Here is a 27,322-nt window from a genome sequence, read left to right on the forward strand (position 1 = left end):
TTTTTGATGAAAAAAAGTTATAGGCTAAATATTTTAGGGTTGAAGTTGCCAAATAACTAACAGATTATGCAATGCGGCTTGAACCCCAATTATACTGTTAAGTTGTAAACACATGATCCCATGGGCTGCTGATATCAGATTATTTTATTTAAAGTCTGAAGTCACCATTGTATAAGATATTTACTGGATTTATCCAATTATAACAGGAGACGGAAAGACAACACAGCAATTAGTACAAAGAGCTGTGACAGTTTTTGTTCAGCAAATCAAAAAAGTTAAATTTGTGAAAATGTTGTTATATAAATTAAAATAAATGATGAAAAATAAATAAATAGTTTTTTCAACTTGTAAATATGCATGTTTAGCTCTGTAAAATACCAAAACCCAACACAAATTTAAGCAAAAATCAAAGTTCCCTTTGTTTTCATAAGCACAGATGTAAAGCATTCCTGGTCTATAAGATATGAAAGATATTTTAAATTCAAACCGCCTAGATTCAAATCTTCTTTTCCTATCTTATAAGGACGTTTATCAAGTGAGTACTCCACAGCTTCGCAATTATTTACTATTTTTAGCAGAATAGATACCCCCCTCCTTCCTGCAGCCTTTCTAAAGTTTCTGTAGTTGTTTTTTGGCTTTATGCTTCCCCTCCCCTCCTAAGGTCTATTAAATGCAAACACTAAAAATTATGTCAAAATTATGGCAAACCATGATATTTTAATACATTTTGTAATCATGTCAGAGCCAAAACTGTTAATGTTTCTTTGTTTTTTCAGGGGGGTCAGCATGTTTTAAAATACTTTTTTTTATTTGATAGGGGGAGGGTCAACTGAGATTTACAGCTGGCAAAAAGGAATCTGCCGACCCCCGCCGAATTAAATGACCAATTCCTAATCAACGAAAATAGCAAAATTAAAACCCATTGAATAATTAATGCATTCACACTATCATTTAGGGACAGACCACTATATTTGAGGACTTGGTTTTTGTTATTGATTATTATTATTATGTTTTTCCCATTGATCAACTTTGCATATATTTTTTTGAAGCTGGATAAATATCAGAGTTATTTTTTCACACCAAGTTTTTTTTTTTACGGTTTCAAGATCTAGCATGAACCCGCCAAATATGTGGTGCAATATATTGCATCTATGATTTCCCATAGTTGTCTTTTACGAAAGATGACAAAAGTGGACTTTAGTTTTAAAAGGATTGAACCTTAATATCAAAGAAAACTTGAGACGGACGGTGTTGAGAAATTTGAAACATGAAATAGATAGAAAATATTAATTAAATCAATTAAAAATTAATTCCAAACATTCATACACACTGGTAGCGCTGATTTTTGAGATGCACATTATTGAAGTTGGTAATACAAATACTAACAAAAAACTATATGTAATAACAAAAGAAAATAAATTTGATGTATTAGCTGAAAATGATCTAATTTCTGGAAAAGTAATATGCTAATTGTATTTACACCAAAGTTATTGAATGTTAATTTGTAAGTAGACTATCACAAAAGTACAAATAACCAGCACCACAACCGTGGTAACTGCGTCTTGTTGGACATGAGTCTCATGCACGTATATGCGACGGAGAATTCGTCCTTCTCGTCGTCATCTCTTGGTTACTCGGAATTGTTCTCCGTTTGTCAAATCCTGGCAATGAATCTCGAGAATAGCAACTCGTTCATTTCAATAACTATTAACGCAATATATTCAGTTCAATGCCTCCCGGGCAGAGTCTAAGCTCCGCCAACATCAGTCAACATCTCCATCTTTATTCAACTACTCAACAAAACACACATCACCGTGACGCTATACATTTCACGTAGGCTCTGCATGCAATATTTGCCAAAATTTGTCTCAATCATAGTAGTTGTTTGTAAAAATGTCAATTGCGTCTTTTCTGTTAACGACTTGTCTTGAAATTTATCATTTCCCTAGATTCCAGACCCGTACAATAATATTGGCTGAATACACCTTTTAAAAAGATGGAAGAAAGTTCTACAATTTGTTTCTGATGGTAGAAACTGTTTTAATGAATACATTGCTCGGGCTGCTTTATCTGCTAAATTTTGCTTGGCTTCAGTGTAGCATCCATTTGACTTTATATTTATACCCAGGTAATTGTGCATTTCTACACAGGTAATATTAATTCATCATAATAGAATTTGTTTGTTTTTGTCAGTGTTCATTTACCTGGAGTTTACATTTATGACAATGAACCTCTAAACTATTAAAACTATTTAAACTAGTGCATTTTGTAGGCCATCTTTTTGTTTCTGAGATTAACAGTGAACTTATTTTATAGGATTTAGTAATTCATTATCTAGAGGGAGTATTCAAGTCACAATCCTGTACAACTCTCTTTTTCGTTTCAAATATGGGTGTAATTTTATTCTTGAAACAAGTACATACATGCCTATCACAATCTTTGATCATTAAACGAATTATCACATATACAGTATGTACATAAAATATATTGTTTATACAAAGATATTAGAAGATGTTATGTGCGACAACAGTGCCCTGGTGTTGTCATCAACTGACCTCCACTGATTGGCTAACTCCTTTACACGACGTCATCAGTGTGAAGTGTATGGTAATTATGTTAGGGTTGTAATAATGTGACGGGCAGGCAGACATATAGGTTCAGAGTCTTGTAACGTGAACATCGTGATTCCCATTCCAGAATGAATGAATTCCCTCGTCTTGATATCTGGGTCTACCAAGTATGTCGTTAGGTTCCCGACTTCCCTCTTTCTGCTATACTGAGTTATGATACCACACGTTTCCTTCTTATTTATAAATATTTATAAATTCCAAGATTCAAAAACATAATACGCAAATTTAGGAACATACTTGGGGATTCGGTGGATTCGAATTACTTCAATAAGTTATAATGCTACGAGTGAGTTGATATAATATCATTTTCCAATCCTAACACCTGAGAGACTAATCTGATTACTTTGTTGCTTTCTTGTTGAGAACTAACATTCTGATTACCAATCTGATTTGGGTCTTATCTATTTCCAGTATTCATACCAATCAAGACATTTTATTTTGATTTGGATAAATAAACAAGCAATGAATAAATAAATTGAAAGAGTGATCTGTTCGTGGTATATTTCGTAGGGAATTCCAATTTCATTGCATTTTAACTTGGGTCAAGGAACAATAAATAAATAAATAAATAAATAAATAAATAAATAAATAAATAAATAAATAAATAAATAAATAAATAAATAAATAAATAAATAAATAAATAAATAAATAAATAAATAAATAAATAAATAAATAAATAAATAAATAAATAAATAAATAAATAAATAAATAAATAAATAAATAAATAAATAAATAAATAAATAAATAAATAAATAAATAAATAAATAAATAAATAAATAAATAAATAAATAAATAAATAAATAAATAAATAAATAAATAAATAAATAAATAAATAAAGATATGTCAAGATATTGAGAGGAATAGTATGTGCACAGAAATTAACTGAGAATATAATGTCTGATTTCGGATATTTCCCCAACTTTAGTGGCAACTAGTTTTCAAAATTGTGTTATGTGGAACTTCCAATTAACATCGTGGCGTGGTTCATGGTTATACCAGGACATTTTGTTGATTGAACGTCCTCTATTGGTGACTCGTACACGTGAAAACTGCCATCAGTTTTGGTCACACGTTTGAGTGTTTCGACGATACGTGTGTTTTTCAGCAATTCACCATTCTCAAACTCATTGCCGATACAGAATTGTATTAGGAAATAAGTATTGCTTATGAATAAAAACGTCGTGGTCTACGGTTTCAAATCGAAAACCCTTGTTAAGCAATGTCCGAGACCAGGTCTGCTAAGGCAAACTGGTAGATTTAATCGTGGAGATAAAAGAGATTTAATGAATGGATTAGAACGAGTAATAATGACAATTGCCACAACTACAGTTTTTTAATTAAAAATGTTATTTTTGTTTCTACTCGTTATGACAGAGCATAATTTGCACATCCAATACCTTGAGTATAATGCATTGCGAGAATGGATTACTTAAAGTTTCAAGTTGTAATTCCTAAAAATCGCGAAGTGAAAGATTGAAAAGGACAATACTGTTGAATACTATTATTCCATATAAAAACTTTTATTTGATATGTCATATGTTTTTTTAGGATAAAATTATAATTCCTGGATATCAAACTACTAAAACGAAAACGTCCTTTCATGGTATATATATACATTAAGAGTTGTTTGCTATCCACAACTTGATAATATTTTCTGTATTTTGTTCATCTGAAAATACCAAAATAAAAGTAATGGGAAGTGGTTGTCGTATAACTGTACTTATACCTCGCCCAGTGCCACACAATATTTTTTTATAACAAAATTTCTCACCGGGATGAAAACCTTAAACGAACATCTTCACTATTTGGGCATTTGAACTATAAAGCGTGTTTAGCAATATTTTGTTTGGACATTCGTCCACCATAATTACTGTTTTCTTGGATTTTGAATATTTTTGTAACTTTTGGAATATTTGAACGTGATCGTGATCGTCGTACGTTTCGAATCACATTCGTATCTCAGAGAACGTTGCATTATAGATCTTAAAACATATTAAGGTATATGGTTGCATTAAAGAAAAGACCGCAGTTGCCTGTATATGTATTACAGTGTCTTTAGTTGGACCACATACACAAGTAACGAGTACGTTCCACATCTTCCGCTAATGAAATGCACGCGATATATAGGACCTCTGGTAATCCAGATTTAACAATAGGTGTTGCTCGACTCTGTTCATTAGTAGTCTGAGACCACGATCACGGCGGTTAAAGGTGGAAGACTTTCCATATTGACACTTTGTGCGATGTGTTCATCTTCTCGCAATTTGCGTGACTACAATTCTCGTAAAATTTCTACTGCATATTACAGACTTGCATACACTCATTCCTATAAATCCTTGCTTGCGGGTATTCCTGACGGAGTTGTTAAACTTGCAGTTTCATCTCCGGTGTCGGTGCCTCCTGTTGCATTATATGTCATCTCACCTTTCCAGAAGAAACTGTAGTATATTGCTAGTATTATTGCAGCTAACGAAACTGAGAGCACATAAGCGAAAACTGTCGCTAACCGCACCCATTTCTTGTTGTTTTTCATGTTCGTCGCCATGTTGTTCACTCTTTTGTCAGCGCCGCCAGCCGTACCCGACGAGTAGTTGACGTTCGGTGTTTTGTTCTGCGAATTATGGATGCTATCGGGTACATTGTTTTCTTTTACCATGCTCAAACGTTATTTTAAAATGCCACTCCAGAGATAAGGTGCTTGTTAGTAGTGCTAGTTACTTATTAACAGGAAATCACTGAAAATCAGCGGAATACGCCATCCGATAAATGCAAGTATCTATAGATCTCAGCTGCGTTGTTTTTTTTTATTCCCGGAAGTGACATCATCATCTAATCACTTACTAGATTTAGGATGGCAATGATTCATTGTCGATGCTCAGATTTTCGTGATTCTCGGTGTTACGTAACATACCCCCATGTCATGCGTTAATAAATGAATATTCAGTAGGTTTGATTGTTATACCTGTATTCATGTTTTGGTTTGCTTGGATTCAAAATAAAGACGGACGTCTGGAAGAATATGCTTTTAATTTTTATCTTCTTTTTTATGCTTTTTTGTTACTTTTTATGTAGTTATTTTTCTTTTACTAATATCTGATTTGTAACCCGTTTCATCCCCTCCGGGGGATGTTGTGTGTTAATAAATAAATAAATTAGTGAGGTATTTCATCATGATAAATTTAAACATTTCTCTATAAACGATGTTTTTATTAATAAAACAAGTATACGTGTACGGGTATGATGGGAATGAAATTACCCGCACATTTTAAAGAGTTATATTTATTTGAGAGACACTTTTATAACATTTAAACATCATTATGAAATAGTAGAGGCGCAACCACGTACGTATTACTCAATAATCGCAAACATTTGACAGTGTTTGATACAATTATATGTGACATTTTATAATCACTTTTTAGAACTTAATATAAATGTATCCACCTAGGCTAGGGGAAGCTCAATTTCGTTCGGAGGACATATGTTACTATAGCTATAGCATGTACGCGTTTTGTTTTCAAACGATGTAATAAAATCATTTATGATAACCTGCGTGTTTTGGGCGTATATTATACCGTATTATAATCATAAATTTCAAATATATGGTAAACACATATTTTATCGTATTATATCATGATTTATATTATGTATCACGACATTGTAAAGCTTTCTCATGCTAGTGGCTTGCAGTCACTGGCCGGTGACGTATTGCCGTGCCGCCATAGTAATTGTATTCTTGATAGAAATGCAACATAATTTATTTGTGCTGACAACCCGACCGGAGACGGTGTATTGGTGGACACTCCGACAACCTGCGCCATTGCTGTTGCTTTTTAGGAAAAACGCTCAACTATCTATGCGAAGCTGGTTTGTATTCCTTTGGGTTGGTCTCAGTACCTCTATACCGTAATTGGTATGTGTCTGGCCGAATGAGGTCTACACCAGATATGTATATAATTATAAATAAACAACACATTTGCGGTAGGTCACTGTCACGATCACGTCTGAGCGGCGTAATTTATTCTCTATATTACATTTAAATGCAATGAATTACAGTGAATTGTTATTATTTCACTGCCCGTACAATTAAAAGTTACATGTATTGTACCTCGACCGTTCTGAAAGACAGACCTATTCCCACCTGTCTTGTACAAAAATGATTAAATAAACATTTACAGGGAAAGTTTAAGAACTTAAAATATACATCATAATCTATGCTATCTTGCGCTTTACGTAGTGCAAATATTTCAATAGACAAGTCCCTTCCAAAAATGTATGAATAATATTAGTTACATATATTAGATCACTTAAAAAAGAAAGAGCCATATATTGGTACACAAAGTATGGAGAGCATTCATTTGTTATACTGGTGATATTGCATTTTCTTAATATGTCATCTATTTTTATTTACTTTATTTAAAGTCAGTAGTCAGGCGCAGAATTCTTTGTAAGATACACATCCATAAGGCTAGTTTATATATGTATATATAATTTATCAATGTGGGCGTCCCAATTTCAAATTAAATCACAATCAGTCCCGAAAAACGTGTAATTAATCTCATATGCAGTTTTTGGCCATTTCATTCCAAACAATGGTTCGATTGTTCCATTTTCAAATCCAAAACCCAGATGAAATATATAACCCAGAAAGAGAAATAGGGCTTTCACTAACTTCTCATCATTCTGAAACAGGCCGGATCATCTGGACACTGTCAAATAGTATTCCTAATAGTTATTTATTCGGTGTTATTTGCTTACTTTAGTTATTTACCATGATGGCTAATCAAACGAACGGCGCTACCTCGCTCAACATCATATCCAGTTCTTATTCATAAAACTGCTTGAAAGGTGTTAATAAAAGCATTGTATCCTATCCCAAAATTATGCACTAAAAGTGTAAGCTTTAATTGATTCAAACATAAAATCTGATTCAAAACTATCAAAAGTCCACAGCTAGTATACCAAAATACTAGACAGAGAATCCATGTACCTAAGTTGTATACTAATATTTCATAGTCCATTCGCCAACCGTGGTTCGTTCTTTAAAACAGGCTGGCCCATTTGCTATATTTGAAATAATTTGTTTCAACCTCTTTGCTATCCAATTTTAATTGTAAGCCCAATACATATAAGTGGTCATAACGTCCATGATAACCATCACTTTCTATTTTATGTACATCTAACGCTGTCTTTCTTTTCGCACAGACTCAAATTCGGCTATGTTATAATTTGAGGGATTTATTAAATGTTAATAATAATAACTCTATCCTGCTCGTCTGATTTTTTTAAATTTAGTGAAAACCCCAAACAAGTGAAAATAGCGAACTTAATCACCATGGCTAAAATCTCGTGTATGCGGTCACGCAACGAGAATTTTCTCCCATCTAGGCCGTCTGTGGCGCTCTTTATTTTCCGGGACTGGGACGGTGAAGATGATCGGATGAATTGTTATCGGATGCCTTGTCGTATGACACCATGATCGCAATGTAGACGTGATAGCCGTAACTTACCGAGGAATGCGTCATTTGTGTAACTTATATCAGAAATATCGGTACGTATTCAACGTTTAGGCGTTTATGGTATTCCGGGCGCGGCGTGTTGACCTGTATCATTGTATGTATCACATTATAGTAGACTGTATACAAGGGTTTCTCCTAACTAGGGAGGAGGTCGTGGCTTTAGAGATACTATCTCTATAGCATATATAAAAACATTTCAACGGAGACTGTACAATATAACCAATTAGAAACAAATTCAATATAAAAATTATCGATCAATAGACATTTGTAAATAAAATATTGTGACGTTAAATGCGGGGGGGGCCTTTATGGGGCTACACCGTATTCAGGATCGGGGAGCTTGTTTTTAATACCGGTCTAATAGTCTTTGTCTTTGGTAGCGTGCTTATCTAATAACTCTCCTCCCTCTCAGCTCGTCCGCTGTCACGGGGTGGGGATCGTTTGGTGAATGTATATCACCACAACTGAGACTGTGCAGAGAAAGAAATATACCAGTAACGATTATAACAAATTAACACAACACAATATATACGGTTTCCTGTACTTTAATGAACAAATAACAGCAGGGGGTGGGGGTATACAGTACATAAATAGAATTAAAAAGACTTGATCGAGGCTGCAAGGAACACTCCACTCTCCGGTTAACAGCAATGTACCTGGTTGCGTTCCTTCGTATCTGGCACACTGTCTCAGCAGCTGCACTACAATTTAAACTCGTGCTCTGTGTCCAGGGAGTATCGGCAACTTCACTGCTATCTGCTGCTACTGGTAGCACCGGTACAACGGGAGTAGTTCAGGCAGTGAGCTTCAGTGGTTCCTGTTGATCAGCAGGGGTTACTGCACAGCACGTCTGCATGTGTACCACAGTATAGGGTACAGCTCACTGGAGTCAGGAATCAGCGTCTCAGGATGTTGTGGGACCAAGTCAGGTTACCTTCCTGACTAGAGATTTTCCCTTATGTCTCAACTTTAAATACCCTAGTTAATTTATGGCCATGCAAATAATAAAATGTATATAACGAAATGATTGGTTATCTCGAAATAGTCGACAAATCAGTGTACAGAGGATGCCAATTTTGGTAGTGGAATAAACCACTTTTAATCCAAGCTCTACCAATTTAAAGTAGGAGACTCGGGTCAATGATGTCATATCTATTTTCATTGCCAACAACACTGGGCTCAGCACATTCCAAAGTATTTCACAATCACCACACCACTATCTGGGACATACCATTATCCCAAAGGGGAAACAGGACGTATGTATATCAAATTTTGCTGACACCCCAATCCAGCTACTGTATCAGCAGTCTAAAAATAAACATGTGCAATGAGTGGTGGCAAAGTATCCAAACATGTGTGCTTTCCACACACACATCCAGGGCTCTGTTCCCTTTTCCAAGTACTTTCCAGTTACAATTTACGTCACATTATCCCCCCCTGAGTTCAACACACCGGGGTTGATTTCATAGCATTTTAAACAGACGTAAACTGTTGTGGGAAATTCAAAGGGGTTATACATTGGTGTGGCATTGAAGTAGTACATAAAATCAAGGACAAAAAGTCACAGTCCAGTTAACTTCGGCTTCCACTTTATTGATAAATTTGTCCACTCTCCCCAAACTCCCAATGCTGGTCTGCAGCCCAGCAGTACGAGTTCGGTTTGAGATCTCTTTGGTTTCTGGTTACAAAACAAACTAAAGACTGTACTTCATGGGTATAACAAAAGAATAAAATAAACAAATATCGAATAACAACAAGTATAGAACAATAAATAATAACTTTGTTTTCTACTCACGCACAAGTGCGATTTATCTACTTGTAAACTTTTAGTCATATCAAAATAGAAATATATATGTCATATAAATATAGTTAAAATAGATTGTTAATATAGTTAAAAACAGATTATAAATATAGTTAAAAATACTTTTACAGGGCAGTGCACTTCACAGTTTATCACAGTTCAGTTTGAGTCCGTGCTTTCTTCCAAATCAACAAAAACGCACTCGGACCGGTTTCTAATCTTTACTCTCAATTTTCCACCCCCACAACCTCCAGCACAGCATCTCTGTAATTCCGGGGTCTGTGTGCTCACGTCTCGATATTTAACTCCCGCTGCATACTCCTCACCCTGCGTCGCCTCTGGGTTCGACTCCGAGTCCGACGATACCAACACCCCGTCAGATTCCTGTTCCACCTCCCCTCGCTCACAGGCATTCACGTACGCTTGTTTCATTGCCTCTATATCCTTTCCCCCTGATCTGACTGTCGGACGTCTTTCTGGCGGCGTCCTTCCAGACTTTCCTTTCTCTTCTTCTCTCCTTACCCTCCGACATTGGGGCCCACCCTGCATCCATTCCTGGGACTTTCGGATTCGGGGTATAGTATAACTGTGCAGCTTTCCCACACCAACAACTGCTACCCCGAGTGACGATGTAGACGGCTTTTCTGCATCCCTTTCACCATCCGTCTTCTCTTTCCTAGCTTTACGGCTCGCCTCCCCGCCGGTTGCATTCCCATGATGCCGCTCCATGTGGTCTCTCATTCGCCTCCTAGACTTAAAAACTGCATCACATCTCTCACAGGTTACGGTGTCCGGATCAGGCTGTTGACTGTCCCACCTCCTCAAGTTCATTTCTTTCTCCCAACGCTTCCTTTCGCCATCCCAATCTCTTTTCCTGCCGCCGGACATTCTTTCTTTCTTTTGTTCTTTCCTTTCACGTCTTTCTCCACGTTAGCAATGCAAGCGGGTCTCCAATTTTCAGCAGTGGTCACCAGGATGTATCAAGCGTGCAACTTTGAAAGTTAAAAACTTTTTCCTCCGTCAGCGGATTCTATAAATTAAGTATGCATGAATGACGTAGCAATTGGGCTATTTTTAACTCACCTCCGAGGGCGCCCTCGATGTGCTACGTCATCGGGTGCCATCTTGGTTTTCCTATTTACTAATACAGAAACCGACGAGGTATTTTTCTCGTTCTGGGGGGATTCCTTCGCGTCTCTGCTTCTCCTGGCTGCTTTGAACTACCTGCATCTTTCGTCGTGTCTTTTGGGGTGAGTTTTTCTTCATCTTTTATCATGTCATTTTTCCCGTTACCACCTCCCTGGGCCTCGCGTCGTATTTCCGGTTCAGCATTTAACTGAGTTATATTTAGGCCTGCCTTGCTCGAGTCAGTAAATACCGCTTCCGGTGTCACCAATTCAGGGTACTCGGATAAATTAATTTCAGCTTCTGCCACCTTCCCGGGTTCACTGTCCGTCAGCCAGCTTGCTATTTCCTCCCCCTGATATGGTTTCATATGATCGAAATGCACTATCTTCGTTTTACCACCTTTTCCTTTCTGTATTTTATAAACAACATCTGACAGTTTTTCCACTATTATGAAGGGCCCTTGCCATCTCTGCTGTAACTTTGGGGAGCGCCCTTTTCTTTTCGTGGCGTCAAATAACCACACAAAATCGCCTCTTTGCAACTGCTTCCCAGCAAGTCTTTGGTCATACTGTCGTTTCTGGCGTTTTGCACTACCTTGCAACCTAACTCTAGCTTTCTCATGTATCCACTGCAAATTATTCCTCAGCTTTTCCACATAATCTGTTATTGTCTCTTCTCCCTCAGGTACATCCGTTTCCATCGTCAAGTCGATAGGGAGTGTAATCTCTCTTCCCAGCATCAGCAAATTTGGTGTAAATGAGGTAGATTCCTGTATCGCATTCCTATAGGACATTGTTGCCATGGGAATATACAAATCCCAATCGGACTGATCCACCTTAATATACTTGGCAATTATATCTATCAATGTCTTATTATACCGCTCAATATAACCATCAGATTTCGGATTCCCGGCTGTTGTGCGTGTCTTTTTCATACCCAATAGTTGACACATTTCTGCAAATAACCTGGATTCAAAGTTCCGCCCTTGGTCAGAGTGTATTTCTCTAGGAACACCAAACCGTGAAATAAACTGTGTTACCAATGTATGCGCCACTGTCTCTGCTTCTTGATTTGGGAGCCCATATGCCTCTATCCATTTAGTAAAATAATCACCAACCACCAGGATAACTTTATTCCCCCTGGGGGTCTCTGGCAATGGTCCCATTATGTCTAGGGCAATTCTTTCCATTGGGGCTCCTACCCCATACTGCTGCAGTGGTGCCCTATGCCTTCGGGGTAAAACACTACGTTTTGCACAAACGGTGCACTGTTGACACCATAACTGCACATCAGTCCCCAAATCATACCAATAATATCTCTGCTTTATTCTCTCCGCAGTCTTTGTAATACCCAGGTGTCCTGCTGTCACATCATTATGTAAAGCCTGCAGAACCATTTTCCTGTATTTCTTCGGTAGGACTAATCGGTAACAACCCGATTTCCCATCTTCTGATTCTCTATACTTATATAAAATGCCCTCTTTTATTCTCAATTGCTTCCAGCTTCCCCAGTATGCCTTCACGGCGGGCGCCAACCGTGAAATCTCTTCCCAACCTGGTCTGACTCCGCCCTCTTTCGCCCTTTTTACTGGCCCTATATCCGCATCAGCCTCCTGGGCTTCCCTTATCTGATCACCGCTCACCTCTGGTTGAATTCTGACAGACCGTATCTGGGTCTCCATTTCTGTGTCCACCATCCTGGTGTCCACTATTCCTTTTTCCTTTACTCCTGTTCCCATATTCACCTTTTCTGTGTCCCTCATGCAAGTGGGAGTATCCTGCAATTCATTGCTATACTCTCCGGCCCTGGAAATCACAGCGCTATGTTCCCCCTGCCAACCACATTGCCTGCATGGTCTCCTTGATAACCCGTCAGCATTCCCGTGGATTTTCCCTGGCCTGTGTACTACCTTATACTCATATTCCCCAAGGACTTCGATCCACCTGGCGAGTTGCCCTTCTGGACACTTAAAATTCAACAACCACCTTAGAGCTGCATGATCAGTCCTTATGATGAACTTCCTGCCATACAAGTACTGCCTGTAGTATCTCACGAAATTCACCAATGCCAGCAATTCTTTCCTTGTGACACAATAATTCTTTTCCGCTTTACTAAGCGACCTGCTGCCATACGCTATCACCCTTTCCTTTTCATCCTGGACCTGTGATAAGACAGCACCAATACCTGTTTCACTTGCGTCTGTATCCAGCACATATTCTCCTGTTTCCTGTGGATACGCTAGTACTGGGGCAGACATCAGACACTCCTTTAACACCTGGAAAGCAATCTCACATTCGGTATCCCAGTTAAACACTCTATCCTTCTCCGTTAATCTATGCAAAGGTACTGCTATCCTGGCAAATCCTTTTACATATCGGCGATAATAGGACGCTGTCCCCAAGAAACTTCTTACATCCTTCACACTTGTTGGCGTTGGCCACTCTTTTATGGCCCTAACTTTGTCTGGATCCGTGGCTACCCCATCTTTCGACACTATATGACCCAAATACATTACACTGGTTCTGAATAGGTCACATTTCTTTGGCTTGAGTTTTAGTCCGGCTGCCCGCAATCTGCCTAACACTATTTCTAGACGCTCCAACTCCTCATCAATATCTCTGCCATATACAATAATATCGTCTAAATATAACAGGAGTATTTCCCACTGCAATCCAGCCATTATTCGCTCCATAAGCCGCTCAAACGTAGAGGGCGCATTGCAAAGGCCGAAGGGCATCACTTTCCAACTATACAGACCACTACGGGTCACAAAAGCAGCTTTCTGTTGTGCCTCTTCATCTAACTGGACTTGCCAATAACCGCTAGCTAAATCTAAGGTAGAAAACCAGCAAGCGCCTGACAGACTGTCCAGAGAGTCATCTATTCTGGGAATTGGATACGCATCTTTAATTGTTACATCATTCAGCTTCCTGTAGTCAACACAAAACCTTGTCCCACCATCTTTTTTCTTTACTAACACAATTGGTGAAGCCCAGGGACTACAACTTGGTTCAATAATACCGGCTTTCAGCATCTTTTCCACCTGCTTCCCCGCTTCCTCTCTCTGCCAAATTGGTAGTCTTCTTGAGGGTTGCCTAATAGGAGCTGCCTCACCTGTATTAATGGAGTGTTTAACCAGATTGGTACACCCCATATCATCATCACCCCTGGAAAATACATCTGCATACTTCATCAGCAATGCCGCTACCTTTTCTGCTTCACCGTCATCCAGCTCTGTTGTACTCCGCCTCCATATATCATGCAAATATTCTGGCAGTTGCTTTTCTTTCAGTGGTACCTCATTTTCTTTATCCCTCTCTGCTGTAACCACACCTTCCCCCTCTGATAGCGGCTCCAACATCCCCACCGCAGTGCCTTGTTTTACATGTATCGGGTGTGGGGTTACATTCAACAACCGTACTGGTATTACCCCATTACAATCTGATACTAACGCTCTTGCCACCATTATTCCTCTTTCCGCAATCGGGTTTCTATCTGTTGGTATCACCATTCCCTGCCGAGAGCCTGGGATCTTTCTGTTAGCATCACATCGTACTAACATTTCACTGCCAGGAGGAATATCAACTGCTTTTCTCAGCACCACTCTGGCACAAAGAGTACGGGCCTTCCAGTCATAACATGGGACTATTTCATCAAGAAATTTCAGCTGTAGATTCTTTATGTCCACTACACAGCCTAAGGTAATCAGCAATTCCATCCCCAATATTGCATCAGTCTCCATATCCACTACAATCACATCGGCTGTGGTTTTGTATTTACTTATGCGTACCTCCATATTAGCTCCACCATGCTGTTTCATCAAGGTACCGTCTGCTTGCCGGATCCGAGTCGTCATGGCTTCCAATGCAGGTCTCTGCATCTCAGGTATACGCTCATAATGTTTTCTTGACAACAGGGTTCCTGATGCCCCTGTATCTATTAAAAAATATCCCTGTAATCCTCCTATTCTGCCTGCCACAAATATACCACTTGTTGCCCTTGTATAGTCATGTACGGTAGGCAGGGGTCTACTTTCAGTTGCTGGGGGGGTCACTGTGTCTGATTCCTCTAGTTTTGTCTCCCCTGCCTGCGTACCCTGTCCCCTCCGTCCCTGCACCATTTTTACTGCTTGTTGGGGTTGCCTGGGCCTGTCTGCATTCCCGACCCAGCCCTGGCCCCTGGGGTTGGTCGTGATTCGTTTCCCGCATACCCGTTTGGTGGAGTTGCGCAGTTTCTCTTAATATGCCCTCGTCCTCCGCATCTGTAACACTCAATTCCCATCTGGCCCCACCTTCTTGGTCTTTTATCTTTCCCTCCACCGAATGACTGCTCTCCTATCTGGGTTGGTTGGAATTTTCCCACCCCCATTTCTTTTATTCCTTCATTTAGTTCTACCATCTCCGAGTCACCTTCAGCATTCAGCACCCTGCCAAATTTGGGGCACCGCTCAGCCAATCTCCTTTTCTCTGACATCACGTGTGATTCAGTCTCCAATGCAGCCTGTATCGCCTGGTCAAATGTTTTTGGATTTGCTCTGAATATACCGTCTCTTATTTCCTTTTCAGGGATGGCATTCTTAAAATACTGCCTGCCTAGCCTTTCTTGGGAAGCAGGATCCATACCGGGGTAGGCCATCTCTGTTAACTCCCGTATAGCTTCACCCAATTCTTGCAAACTTTCATCTTTCTTGCGCTGTCTAATCCGCAATTCTGCCGCATATGTATCTGCTTGCCCACCGGGACCAAATCTCCTGTCCAGTCTGGTGACTAACTCCTGGTACGGTATTTCTCCACCATCTGCTTCCTGGGTCAGCACTTTTTGCGCCAGACCGGACAGACTCACTGCCAAATACCTGGACTTATGTGCCATATCCCAATTATTTACAAGTGCACATTGCTCAAAATAGGCCTTGTAATCTCTCCATGGTGTTTTCCCATTAAATTTTTCTGGAATTATATTAGGCTTCGTCACAGGATACATGCCCCTCTGCCGGAAAGCCTCCTCTCCTTTCAGTGCTTTTTCTTTGCGCAGCTTTGGTCTAACAACTGGCTCTGGATCCTCTTTTATTCCCCCAAATAAATCTGAGGGGGGGTTTGTCAGCCGTCTGCCAGTTGATTGTGCCCGGGGGTACCCAAGCCAGAGGTCATCTGCTCTGTCAGCTGGTCTCCCTCTCAGTGCTGATCGGTACCGTGGTGTGGCTGTATCCAGCCTCCATGGTATATCTGTTTTCTCGGCTACTGCTGGCTTACTCCGCTTTTCCACTGTAACTCTACTGCCAGTCAACAGTTCAGCTTTACTAATTTCTTGGGTCCCATAGCCAGAGGTTGGTGTCACCTGTGGCGGCAGCTCATCCGCTTTACCCTCTGGCTGCACAACCCCCTCCTTTTCAGTCTCCTCTGGCTCTTTAAACTCTGCAATATCACCAGCTGCTGCTTGTGCAAACTCTATTTCTCCTAATGTATCAACAAAAATTTGCTGATCATCTCCCGGCTCTGTATCAGCTACTGGTTCAATCTGGATACTCTCTACTGGAATCTGCTCTGCCATATCTGGATCGGTATCTGGAGTCGCCATGATCTGCTTTCTCTGGTTCACCTCCTCTGCACCAGTTGTATCCCACCGCTGCCACCAATGTGACGTTAAATGCGGGGGGGGCCTTTATGGGGCTACACCGTATTCAGGATCGGGGAGCTTGTTTTTAATACCGGTCTAATAGTCTTTGTCTTTGGTAGCGTGCTTATCTAATAACTCTCCTCCCTCTCAGCTCGTCCGCTGTCACGGGGTGGGGATCGTTTGGTGAATGTATATCACCACAACTGAGACTGTGCAGAGAAAGAAATATACCAGTAACGATTATAACAAATTAACACAACACAATATATACGGTTTCCTGTACTTTAATGAACAAATAACAGCAGGGGGTGGGGGTATACAGTACATAAATAGAATTAAAAAGACTTGATCGAGGCTGCAAGGAACACTCCACTCTCCGGTTAACAGCAATGTACCTGGTTGCGTTCCTTCGTATCTGGCACACTGTCTCAGCAGCTGCACTACAATTTAAACTCGTGCTCTGTGTCCAGGGAGTATCGGCAACTTCACTGCTATCTGCTGCTACTGGTAGCACCGGTACAACGGGAGTAGTTCAGGCAGTGAGCTTCAGTGGTTCCTGTTGATCAGCAGGGGTTACTGCACAGCACGTCTGCATGTGTACCACAGTATAGGGTACAGCTCACTGGAGTCAGGAATCAGCGTCTCAGGATGTTGTGGGACCAAGTCAGGTTACCTTCCTGACTAGAGATTTTCCCTTATGTCTCAACTTTAAATACCCTAGTTAATTTATGGCCATGCAAATAATAAAATGTATATAACGAAATGATTGGTTATCTCGAAATAGTCGACAAATCAGTGTACAGAGGATGCCAATTTTGGTAGTGGAATAAACCACTTTTAATCCAAGCTCTACCAATTTAAAGTAGGAGACTCGGGTCAATGATGTCATATCTATTTTCATTGCCAACAACACTGGGCTCAGCACATTCCAAAGTATTTCACAATCACCACACCACTATCTGGGACATACCATTATCCCAAAGGGGAAACAGGACGTATGTATATCAAATTTTGCTGACACCCCAATCCAGCTACTGTATCAGCAGTCTAAAAATAAACATGTGCAATGAGTGGTGGCAAAGTATCCAAACATGTGTGCTTTCCACACACACATCCAGGGCTCTGTTCCCTTTTCCAAGTACTTTCCAGTTACAATTTACGTCACAATATTGAAATCAAAACAAAGCCCCAACTCCCCAGATTTCAAATGTGTAGAGTACTAGTCTGTGTTCATAATTTGGACTCCTGCCCTATTTCGAAACTTCGAAACAATATGACCTAGATCCAGCTGTGCCCCCTATTTTATTTTGTTTAAACACCTCTCAAATTAAAATCAAACACATATAAGCTACAAGTAACTTCTCAAATCTAGAGATAAATATTACTTCTAATTGTTGTTTTCACCAAAATGAACATATTTTTGGGACAGAAACCTAAGACCAATGAACCATTTAACATACTAATATAACACACTATGTGAGGATTAGTTTACTGCATTTATTTATCAGAATTTTTAAATTCTGATAAATAAAGAATAATATTATTTTTATGTATGCCTGCACATTTTTTATAGGTATACTTAGTCACAAAATGTGGTATATATATTGTGAAAGCTTTTGAAAATGGATACAAAATACTATGAATCATCTAAAAAATATTGATAGAATAGGAGTTTAATCCATTATTTGTGTTTCATCACTTTATATTTAGGGAACTACTAATGACAGGATGATTTATTTTTATATTAAACTATTTGAAAAAAACAAACAATTTAGGAATATAATTTAGTAGATCAGACTTGTACATGGTTCATGTACCCTTGTAAACTACTTGCATATGCTTTGCAGGAACTATAAATAGAAACATGTAGGATTTTCATCAGTATAGGAGACATAATTTTCATAAATGCAGCCCCCCCCCCCCCCCCCCAACCACACATATATTTACATATACACATATACCGGTATCATATACTGTAAAATACTTTATTTTAGCTGGATTTAAATTTCGCTAAAAAGACATTTTGTTTTTCATGGAATTTTATTTCACTGATTTTTGACGAGTTGAATGTAAAATATAGGAAAACAGATATATTCGCTGGATTTTATTTTCACTGAACCACTCCTTCAGTGAAAATAGCGAAAATAAAGCATTCTACAGTAATACATAATCCAACATCACTTAAAACAAACAAAAGACATGTTTCATTGAAAAATAGTACAAAGTATGCATATATGAAAAGTCTTTATTAATGTTATTGATCTACAGTTTTTTTTTTTTATAAATATATCGCAGTTTATTCTATATATATTGTCAGAAGTTGTTACATTTCAAATCATAACAAAGAGTTAAAATTACATATCACAAAGAAATTCTGTTCTCAAAATATGCGTTTTTGACAAACCAAATTTCTTCCTGACTATGGTTCTTAAAGACTCGTTATATGTGCGATTTTTTTGAGTATATAAATATACATGTAAAATAATAAAATAAAGTAGCTGGATGTGGTGGTGCCATGTTTTGCCAGACTTCCTTCAAAAACAGTTAACAAGAGTGACAATAATACCATGTAGAAAAAAAAAACATTACCTAATTTTAAAATTTCCCCATTTTTCAAAATAGAGGTTTGTTTTATTTTACTTAATTAAAATATAGTGTTCAATTTGTTGTTTTATGTATGTTCATTTTAACCATGTTAAAGGAGGGTAAACAGTTTTTTAACTTACTTGTAAATTGTCCATTTTGGTAATGATAATTAGATGATTCAATAGCTTAGAAAACAGAGTATCATAATATTTGTTTACATGTGAGAGCACCTGGGATTCTTAAATCTGTTCCATATTGATCACACAATGTAGTCCAAAGGCTTTTAACATATTCACAATTGACAAACATGTGTAGGAGTGACAAAATGTACAAATACCAGAGGCTGTAAGAGTAGGTCTCATTGTGATGTAGTATGGAGTTTTTGTATAGGATATTATGTGTTATCTTCCATTGAAATTCTTGAAGTTTTGTTTCCATGGTGACAGCAAATGGTAAAAGAAATATTTTCTTCCATTCGGTGTCTTCAATGTGAAACAAGTGAGTAAAGAATGGTGTACTCTTAGGTGGAATTAGATGAAAGGTAGACAGAAACCTTCGCATTAGCTTGAATTGTAAATCCTTCAGATACATAAATTTATCGTTAATGGTTATACCTATAGGTAAAATTCACTTATTTATTACAGTATGGTACAAGAAGTCCGACAGCTGTAGTCACTATGTTGAAGACAATATTCAATGCCGCTAAAGAAACACTTGTTCACTTTCCAAATAATTCACATGCTGAGCAAGATCTTTTATACTACATGGCAATAATAATGATTCTCTGTGGAGCCATGTCTGCAGTGGCATTAATATTCATCCCAAGTCCATATGGACGTTATAGTAGCAGTGTATGGGGTCCTGGTCTGAACCCAAAGATGGCTTGGTTTATACAAGAGTTACCATGTTTGTTCACACCAGTTGTAATGACTCTATACGATTCTGTATCCAGTAATGTTAACAATATGTTATTAGGATTATTTATTATTCATTATTTTCACAGGTAAGTACACTTAATGTAATGTTATTTTATATTTTAAAACCTTGTATGCTGAAAGCCCCTATGGTTAGTCATGAATTGTTAATTTCTATTGTCTAAAAAAGCTCCAATAGGCATTGTGTTAATTAACATTATTATACATCTGTCACCGTAACGCCATAAGTTACAGCGTGCCGTAATTTATCAGTATTTACAGGGTATTTTTATCCTACCATATTAGGAAATGCAAATTCCAAATATGGAATGATTACGTGCGTAAGCGTCCTTCAATAATAAAAACAAACATGGCAGCCCCCAGGGTTTGACCAGACTCCACACAAAGAAGGTCGCTGACTCTGTTCTAAACTTTCTGGATTTCGGCATTCCTGTGATGTATGTAGATGTATAATAATAAGGTTATTACGAGGATACCTCAAAGTATGCACTCAGACAGTACGCCCTCGCAGCAACCTCCGCTGCATGTCGGTCGATACACACGCTGTACTGTCTTCGTACATACTTTGAGGTATCCTCGTAATAACCTCATATTAATTTATATTTATTTATTAGTCCCTATTCAGACACAGTCCGAAAACAAGGGCTTGTGTGCATGCATCACCACCTGCATCTCAAACTTCACAAAGCCTTTATATAATCCATTTCATGATCCAATTCAAGAGAGCTGAATTGACGCAATTTTAATGTTAAAAATTTATCAAAATCAATCATTCGGAAATCAGATTTTGTTTATGTATGGATGTTTCATTCAAGCTTCACATATACATCATACCTAACGTCACACATGTGCATATTTATTTATTTGGTTATCTGATTCAAGATGGCTGAATTGCATTTGTTTTAATGTTAAATTTCATCAAAATCAAGCATTTCTGAAATTCCAGATTTGCATCTCAGTCATACATGTTTAATAAACTTTATGGGTCTTCAATGCACATCACTTTGTTTGTCAGATTGGACTTAAGATGGCCGACTGGTGGACATTTTGTTTTAGTGAATGCACATTGACTATGTAATGCATTTAATAGATTTATAATAAATTAGATAAATTAAAGTTAATAATGAGATGAGTGTCTTAATGTGTGAATTTGATATCAGTTTCTGTCTACCAATAAAATTGAGATCATTTAGCCTATCAAAATATTGTTTTTAATTATCCAGAATTCCATTTTTCATCTCAAGCACTGGTTACGCAATTTACATTTCACTTAGCAACTATTTTTTTAGCGCTGTTGTTATCTTAAATGACAGAGCAGAGTTGTTCATATAGGTGATTGCCCGTTGTTCATCAACGATTGCATTTTCACTTCTTCTTGAAAACACCAGCTCAATTGTTTTGATACTTGGTATGTAGGTACCTTGGGTAGACCTCAGTCAGATTTGTTCATTTCGTGACAATATCTTCCATTCTCTATTTTCAGGGAATATTTTTGTCATTTTGGTAAAAAATGCTATTTTCAAATTTCTCTTGAAAACAACCATCTCAATTGCTTTGATACTGGGTGGACCTTTAATATGAGCAAATAGTTTTTGAGTTAGACCATAGCCAGTCCAAACCCACCCTTATGAAAATGTTCTGTAGAATTTCTATGGGATTTATATAGAGTTTAATGAAGTTTTGACACCTTGTTCTAATTTTATATATACGACACTTTAGAATTGATGAATGTTACATCATAATTTTTTTTTTTACTGATATTTGCAAATAGTCAGACTGTAACAAGTACAAATTTTTAATACAATTTCTCACAAATTCTTTTATAAGTAATTCTACAGAAAATCTGTACAACACACTCCATTAATAAACTATTGAAGATCTATAAAATTCTTTAGAAATTCTGTAGAAAATCCATAGGAATCTATAGAATTGTACAGAAAATCTGCACTGATTAACTGGTCGCAAAAGCTAAATTTAAACCATATACAAAAGTTACTTCAAATATGATTTTCAGTTTATAGCATTGAGTGTTCAATTTAGAAAATGTCACCCACAGATATGCCAGTCAAACTTCAATTGTTTCTTTCTTTGACTAACGTGTCTCTTCAATGTCCATATGTTTTTTTTTTATGTTCGTCATTTCTAATGATCATATGTACTGTGTACATTATTTAACTACTTTTACCTAAAAGTACAAATCATGGAACCCTGTTGTTCCTTATTTTGTTTTCCCCTAGAACATTAATTTTTCCATTCATCATGCGAGGTGGCAAACCCACACCAACTTTTCCATTCCTACTGGCACTTTTTTTCTGTTCATATAATGGTTTTATGCAAAGTAGAACTTTGACACAATATGCTGTTTATGGTAGGAATTGGACATCTAATCCAGCTTTCATTATTGGTAAGTATCTACAAACCATTATTAAAGTAGACCTACGTGACTGCTTTGATGTATCAATACCTGTAAATCTTGTAAAGTAACTGATATGACAGGATTATTTAATACAGTTGTATTTAGTAAGGAACATCATTGCATTTCAAATTCAAATTGCTAAGTCATTGACTGTAGATGTTTAGATCAGTACCAGTGCAACTATCAATTCATTGCTAAGTCATTGACTGTAGATGTTTAGATCAGTACCAGTGCAACTATCAATTCATTGCTAAGTCATTGACTGTAGATGTTTAGATCAGTACCAGTGTCACTATCAATTCATTGCTAAGTCATTGACTGTAGATGTTTAGATCAGTACCAGTGCCACTATCAATTCATTGCTAAGTCATTGACTGTAGATGTTTAGATCAGTACCAGTACCAGTGTCACTATCAATTCATTGCTAAGTCATTGACTGTAGATGTTTAGATCAGTACCAGTGCCACTATCAATTCATTGCTAAGTCATTGGCTGTAGATGTTTAGATAAGTACCAGTGTCACTATCAATTCATTGCTAAGTCATTGACTGTAGATGTTTAGATCAGTACCAGTGCCACTATCAATTCATTGCTAAGTCATTGACTGTAGATGTTTATATCAGTACCAGTGTACTATCAATTCATTGCTAAGTCATTGACTGTAGATGTTTAGATCAGTACCAGTGCAACTGTCAATTCATTGCTAAGTCAGTGACTGTAGATGTTTAGATCAGTACCAGTGTCACTATCAATTCATTGCTAAGTCATTGACTGTAGATGTTTAGATCAGTACCAGTGCCAGTGCCACTATCAATTCATTGCTAAGTCATTGACTGTAGATGTTTATATCAGTACCAGTGTACTATCAATTCATTGCTATGTTATTGACTGTAGATGTTTAGACCAGTACCAGTGCCACAATCAATTCATTGCTAAGTCATTGACTGTGTAGATGTTTAGATCAGTACCAGTGCAACTATCAATTCATTGCTAAGTCATTGACTGTAGATGTTTAGATCAGTACCAGTGCAACTGTCAATTCATTGCTAAGTCAGTGACTGTAGATGTTTAGATCAGTACCAGTGCCACTATCAATTCATTGCTAAGTCATTGACTGTAGATGTTTAGATCAGTACCAGTGTCACTATCAATTCATTGCTAAGTCATTGACTGTAGATGTTTAGTACCAGTACCACTATCAATTCATTGCTAAGTCATTGACTGTAGATGTTTAGATCAGTACCAGTGTCACTATCAATTCATTGCTAAGTCATTGACTGTAGATGTTTAGTACCAGTACCAGTGTCACTATCAATTCATTGCTAAGTTATTGACTGTAGATGTTTAGATCAGTACCAGTGCCACTATCAATTCATTGCTAAGTCATTGACTGTAGATGTTTATATCAGTACCAGTGTCACTATCAATTCATTGCTAAGTCATTGACTGTAGATGTTTAGATCAGTACCAGTGCCACTATCAATTCATTGCTAAGTCATTGACTGTAGATGTTTAGATCAGTACCAGTGTCACGATCAAGTCATTGACTGTAGATGTTTAGTACCAGTACCAGTGTCACTATCAATTCATTGCTAAGTAATTGACTGTAGATGTTTAGATCAGTACCAGTGCCACTATCAATTCATTGCTAAGTCATTGACTGTAGATGTTTAGATCAGTACCTGTGTCACTATCAATTCATTGCTAAGTCATTGACTGTAGATGTTTAGATCAGTACCAGTGCCACTATCAATTCATTGCTAAGTAATTGACTGTAGATGTTTATATCAGTACCAGTGTCACTATCAATTCATTGCTAAGTCATTGACTGTAGATGTTTAGATCAGTACCAGTGTCACTATCAATTCATTGCTAAGTCATTGACTGTAGATGTTTAGATCAGTACCAGTGCCACTATCAATTCATTGCTAAGTCATTGGCTGTAGATGTTTAGATCAGTACCAGTGTCACTATCAATTCATTGCTAAGTCATTGACTGTAGATGTTTAGATCAGTACCAGTGTCACTATCAATTCATTGCTAAGTCATTGACTGTAGATGTTTAGATCAGTACCAGTGTCACTATCAATTCATTGCTAAGTCATTGACTGTAGATGTTTAGATCAGTACCAGTGCCACTATCAATTCATTGCTAAGTCATTGGCTGTAGATGTTTATATAAGTACCAGTGTCACTATCAATTCATTGCTAAGTCATTGACTGTAGATGTTTAGATCAGTACCAGTGCCACTATCAATTCATTGCTAAGTCATTGACTGTAGATGTTTAGATAAGTACCAGTGTCACTATCAATTCATTGCTATGTTATTGACTGTATTGTCATTGTCTCGCTCATCCATGTGTTCATGTCAACATCCAGGGCCAGTTTTGTTTACAGTTGGTACAAAAAGCTTAAACTTTTGACTGGTGGCCAAATCAACAGGCATGTACAGTTTTACAAGTCTTCTCATTGTTCAGATGTACTTTTACAGATATTGTTTAAACTGGTACATTAACAATACATGATTTAAATATTATTCACCGATGAGTCTTTTTTTTCAGGTTGTCTACTTTTCTTTGTTGGGATGGCAATCAATATCCATTCAGACCACATCTTAAGAAATCTGCGGAAACCTGGTGAAACTGGATATAAACTTCCCAAAGGTATATTCTTGTAGTCTTCCTGGTTAATCTATAGTAAATAATCCCATTGCTGGTTTGTCACAAATCTATTTCACTTACTGTTTTTCCATAGTAGCAAATGAGCCCACAGATTAGTTCCTGTCCATGTTTAGATTTTTTATGTCATGATTGTGGCACATTTTCCTCCACTGTATATGTTAACAGCTGACATTGGAAAGCTGTAAATAATCTTGGCAATAATGATAATTATAACTTTATTGCATCTTTCGAAAAGTTTGTATGAACTTCACATGTACAAGTTGAGTTCTGTGGCAGATTGTCTGATTTGGGGCTATATAGTTCTTTGTTTACTGATACATATTTCACATAGATTTGTTCATTTTCTTCTAGGTGGAATGTTCCAGTTTGTTTCAGCTCCTAATTTCTTTGGTGAGACATTGGAATGGTGTGGTTGGGCATTGGCATGCTGTACATTGCAGGCAGTGGCTTTTGCATTTTTCACAGCATGCAATGTTGGATTGAGAGCATGGCAGCACCACAGGTAAGCAAAGTTGATAATATGCCAAGCATACCTACCATATGGTAAATATACAGGTAAATATAGTTACTCACAAAGCATAGTTATTCTTCAAGTATACACAGCATATATGGCAGTAACATGGATAAGCACAGTTACTCTCCATGCATAGCTAGCATATGACAGGACTACATGTAAGCACAGTTACTCTCCTAGCATAGCTAGCATATGACAGGACTACAGGTAAACACAGTTACTCTCCTAGCATAGCTAGCATATGGCAGGACTACAGGTAAACACAGTTACTCTCCTAGCATAGCTAGCATATGACAGGACTACAGGTAAACACAGTTACTCTCCTAGCATAGCTAGCATATGGCAGGACTACAGGTAAGCACAGTTACTCTCCAAGCATAGCTAGCATATGACAGGACTACAGGTAAACACAGTTACTCTCCAAGCATAGCTAGCATATGGCAGGACTACAGGTAAGCACAGTTACTCTCCAAGCATAGCTAACATATGGCAGGACTACAGGTAAACACAGTTACTCTCCAAGCATAGCTAGCATATGACAGGACTACAGGTAAACACAGTTACTCTCCAAGCATAGCTAGCATATGACAGGACTACAGGTAAACACAGTTACTCTCCAAGCATAGCATGGCAGTAATACTGATAAACGCAGTGTGATCTACCATAGCAACAAGACAACACAAGAGCAATATTTGCTAATAATACTGATAGTCAATCAATCAGTGACGGGACTGTTGTAAGTTATAAAGAACAACATCAAATATTGTCAAATACTGTTAGAATTGTAAGATGTCATATTGTTTGTTATATCTAAATGGTATGTACTAAATTACAGTGGAATCTAGTAGTCATGTCATACTGAAGCTTATTTTTTGTTATTTACAGGTTTTATATTGAGAAGTTTGATGATTATCCAAAGTCAAGAAAGGCTTTCATCCCATTTGTATTTTAGTAAACAACTTTTTGTATGCTTGAGAACATGAATTTATACTGTTGATTTAATTTAAGAAAGAGTTGTCATGACTATGTGAAAAACATTCATTTTTGATCCATTGATGATATACCAGTATAAATTCTATCACATACCTTGTTTTGCCTGGCCAACTAATGTTATGGGAAATGTGCCTTTGCATCAGGGCAATAATATCCCATATCATGCCTGGCACATCCCATTTGTTTTCCATCAAAACATAACCTGTCATTCTAAATTACGTCGCATGTTTGAGGTCACACTGTGGTAAAATTGTGATTACACCAATAAGGTATATGATAAAACTTTATGGACTGGATACGGCTTTTGTTGCCTTTCGTCGTATGGCTTATGTGTCACACTTTGACCTTTGACCACAAAAGCCGTATCCAGTCCATAAAAATTAATGTAAGTTTTCACTTAACTGGTGATTAAATACACTCATCATTTTTTTCTACACAACCTTCACAAGCATGCCCTAAAAAGAGTTGATGACAAGTCAATTAAAAATCAATCAAGTGAAAATACAAA

At 37.6% G+C, this 27,322-nt stretch overlaps 1 protein-coding gene across 4 annotated transcripts; it reads left to right on the top strand.

Annotated features, from left to right (window-relative positions):
* Positions 1-8,020: 8,020 nt before the first annotated feature.
* LOC100378021 (3-oxo-5-alpha-steroid 4-dehydrogenase 1-like) lies at positions 8,021-27,322 on the top strand. Of its 4 annotated transcripts, XM_085495009.1 has the most exons (7): positions 11,063-11,197; positions 11,760-11,836; positions 19,919-20,277; positions 22,447-22,613; positions 25,188-25,289; positions 25,659-25,809; positions 26,707-27,322. In XM_085495009.1, the coding sequence occupies exons 3-7, from the start codon at positions 19,952-19,954 to the stop codon at positions 26,771-26,773; spliced, it is 813 nt and encodes a 270-aa protein (XP_085351135.1). In that variant the 5' UTR covers positions 11,063-11,197; positions 11,760-11,836; positions 19,919-19,951; the 3' UTR covers positions 26,774-27,322. The 4 variants fall into 4 exon arrangements, with proteins under 4 accessions (XP_085351143.1, XP_085351135.1, XP_085351137.1 ...); XM_085495017.1 differs by lacking the exons at positions 11,063-11,197; positions 11,760-11,836 and adding an exon at positions 8,021-8,178; XM_085495011.1 differs by lacking the exon at positions 11,760-11,836.

Source organism: Saccoglossus kowalevskii, chromosome 2 (assembly GCF_978046115.1).
Source record: "Saccoglossus kowalevskii chromosome 2, keSacKowa6.1, whole genome shotgun sequence".
Classification (NCBI taxonomy): domain Eukaryota; kingdom Metazoa; phylum Hemichordata; class Enteropneusta; family Harrimaniidae; genus Saccoglossus; species Saccoglossus kowalevskii.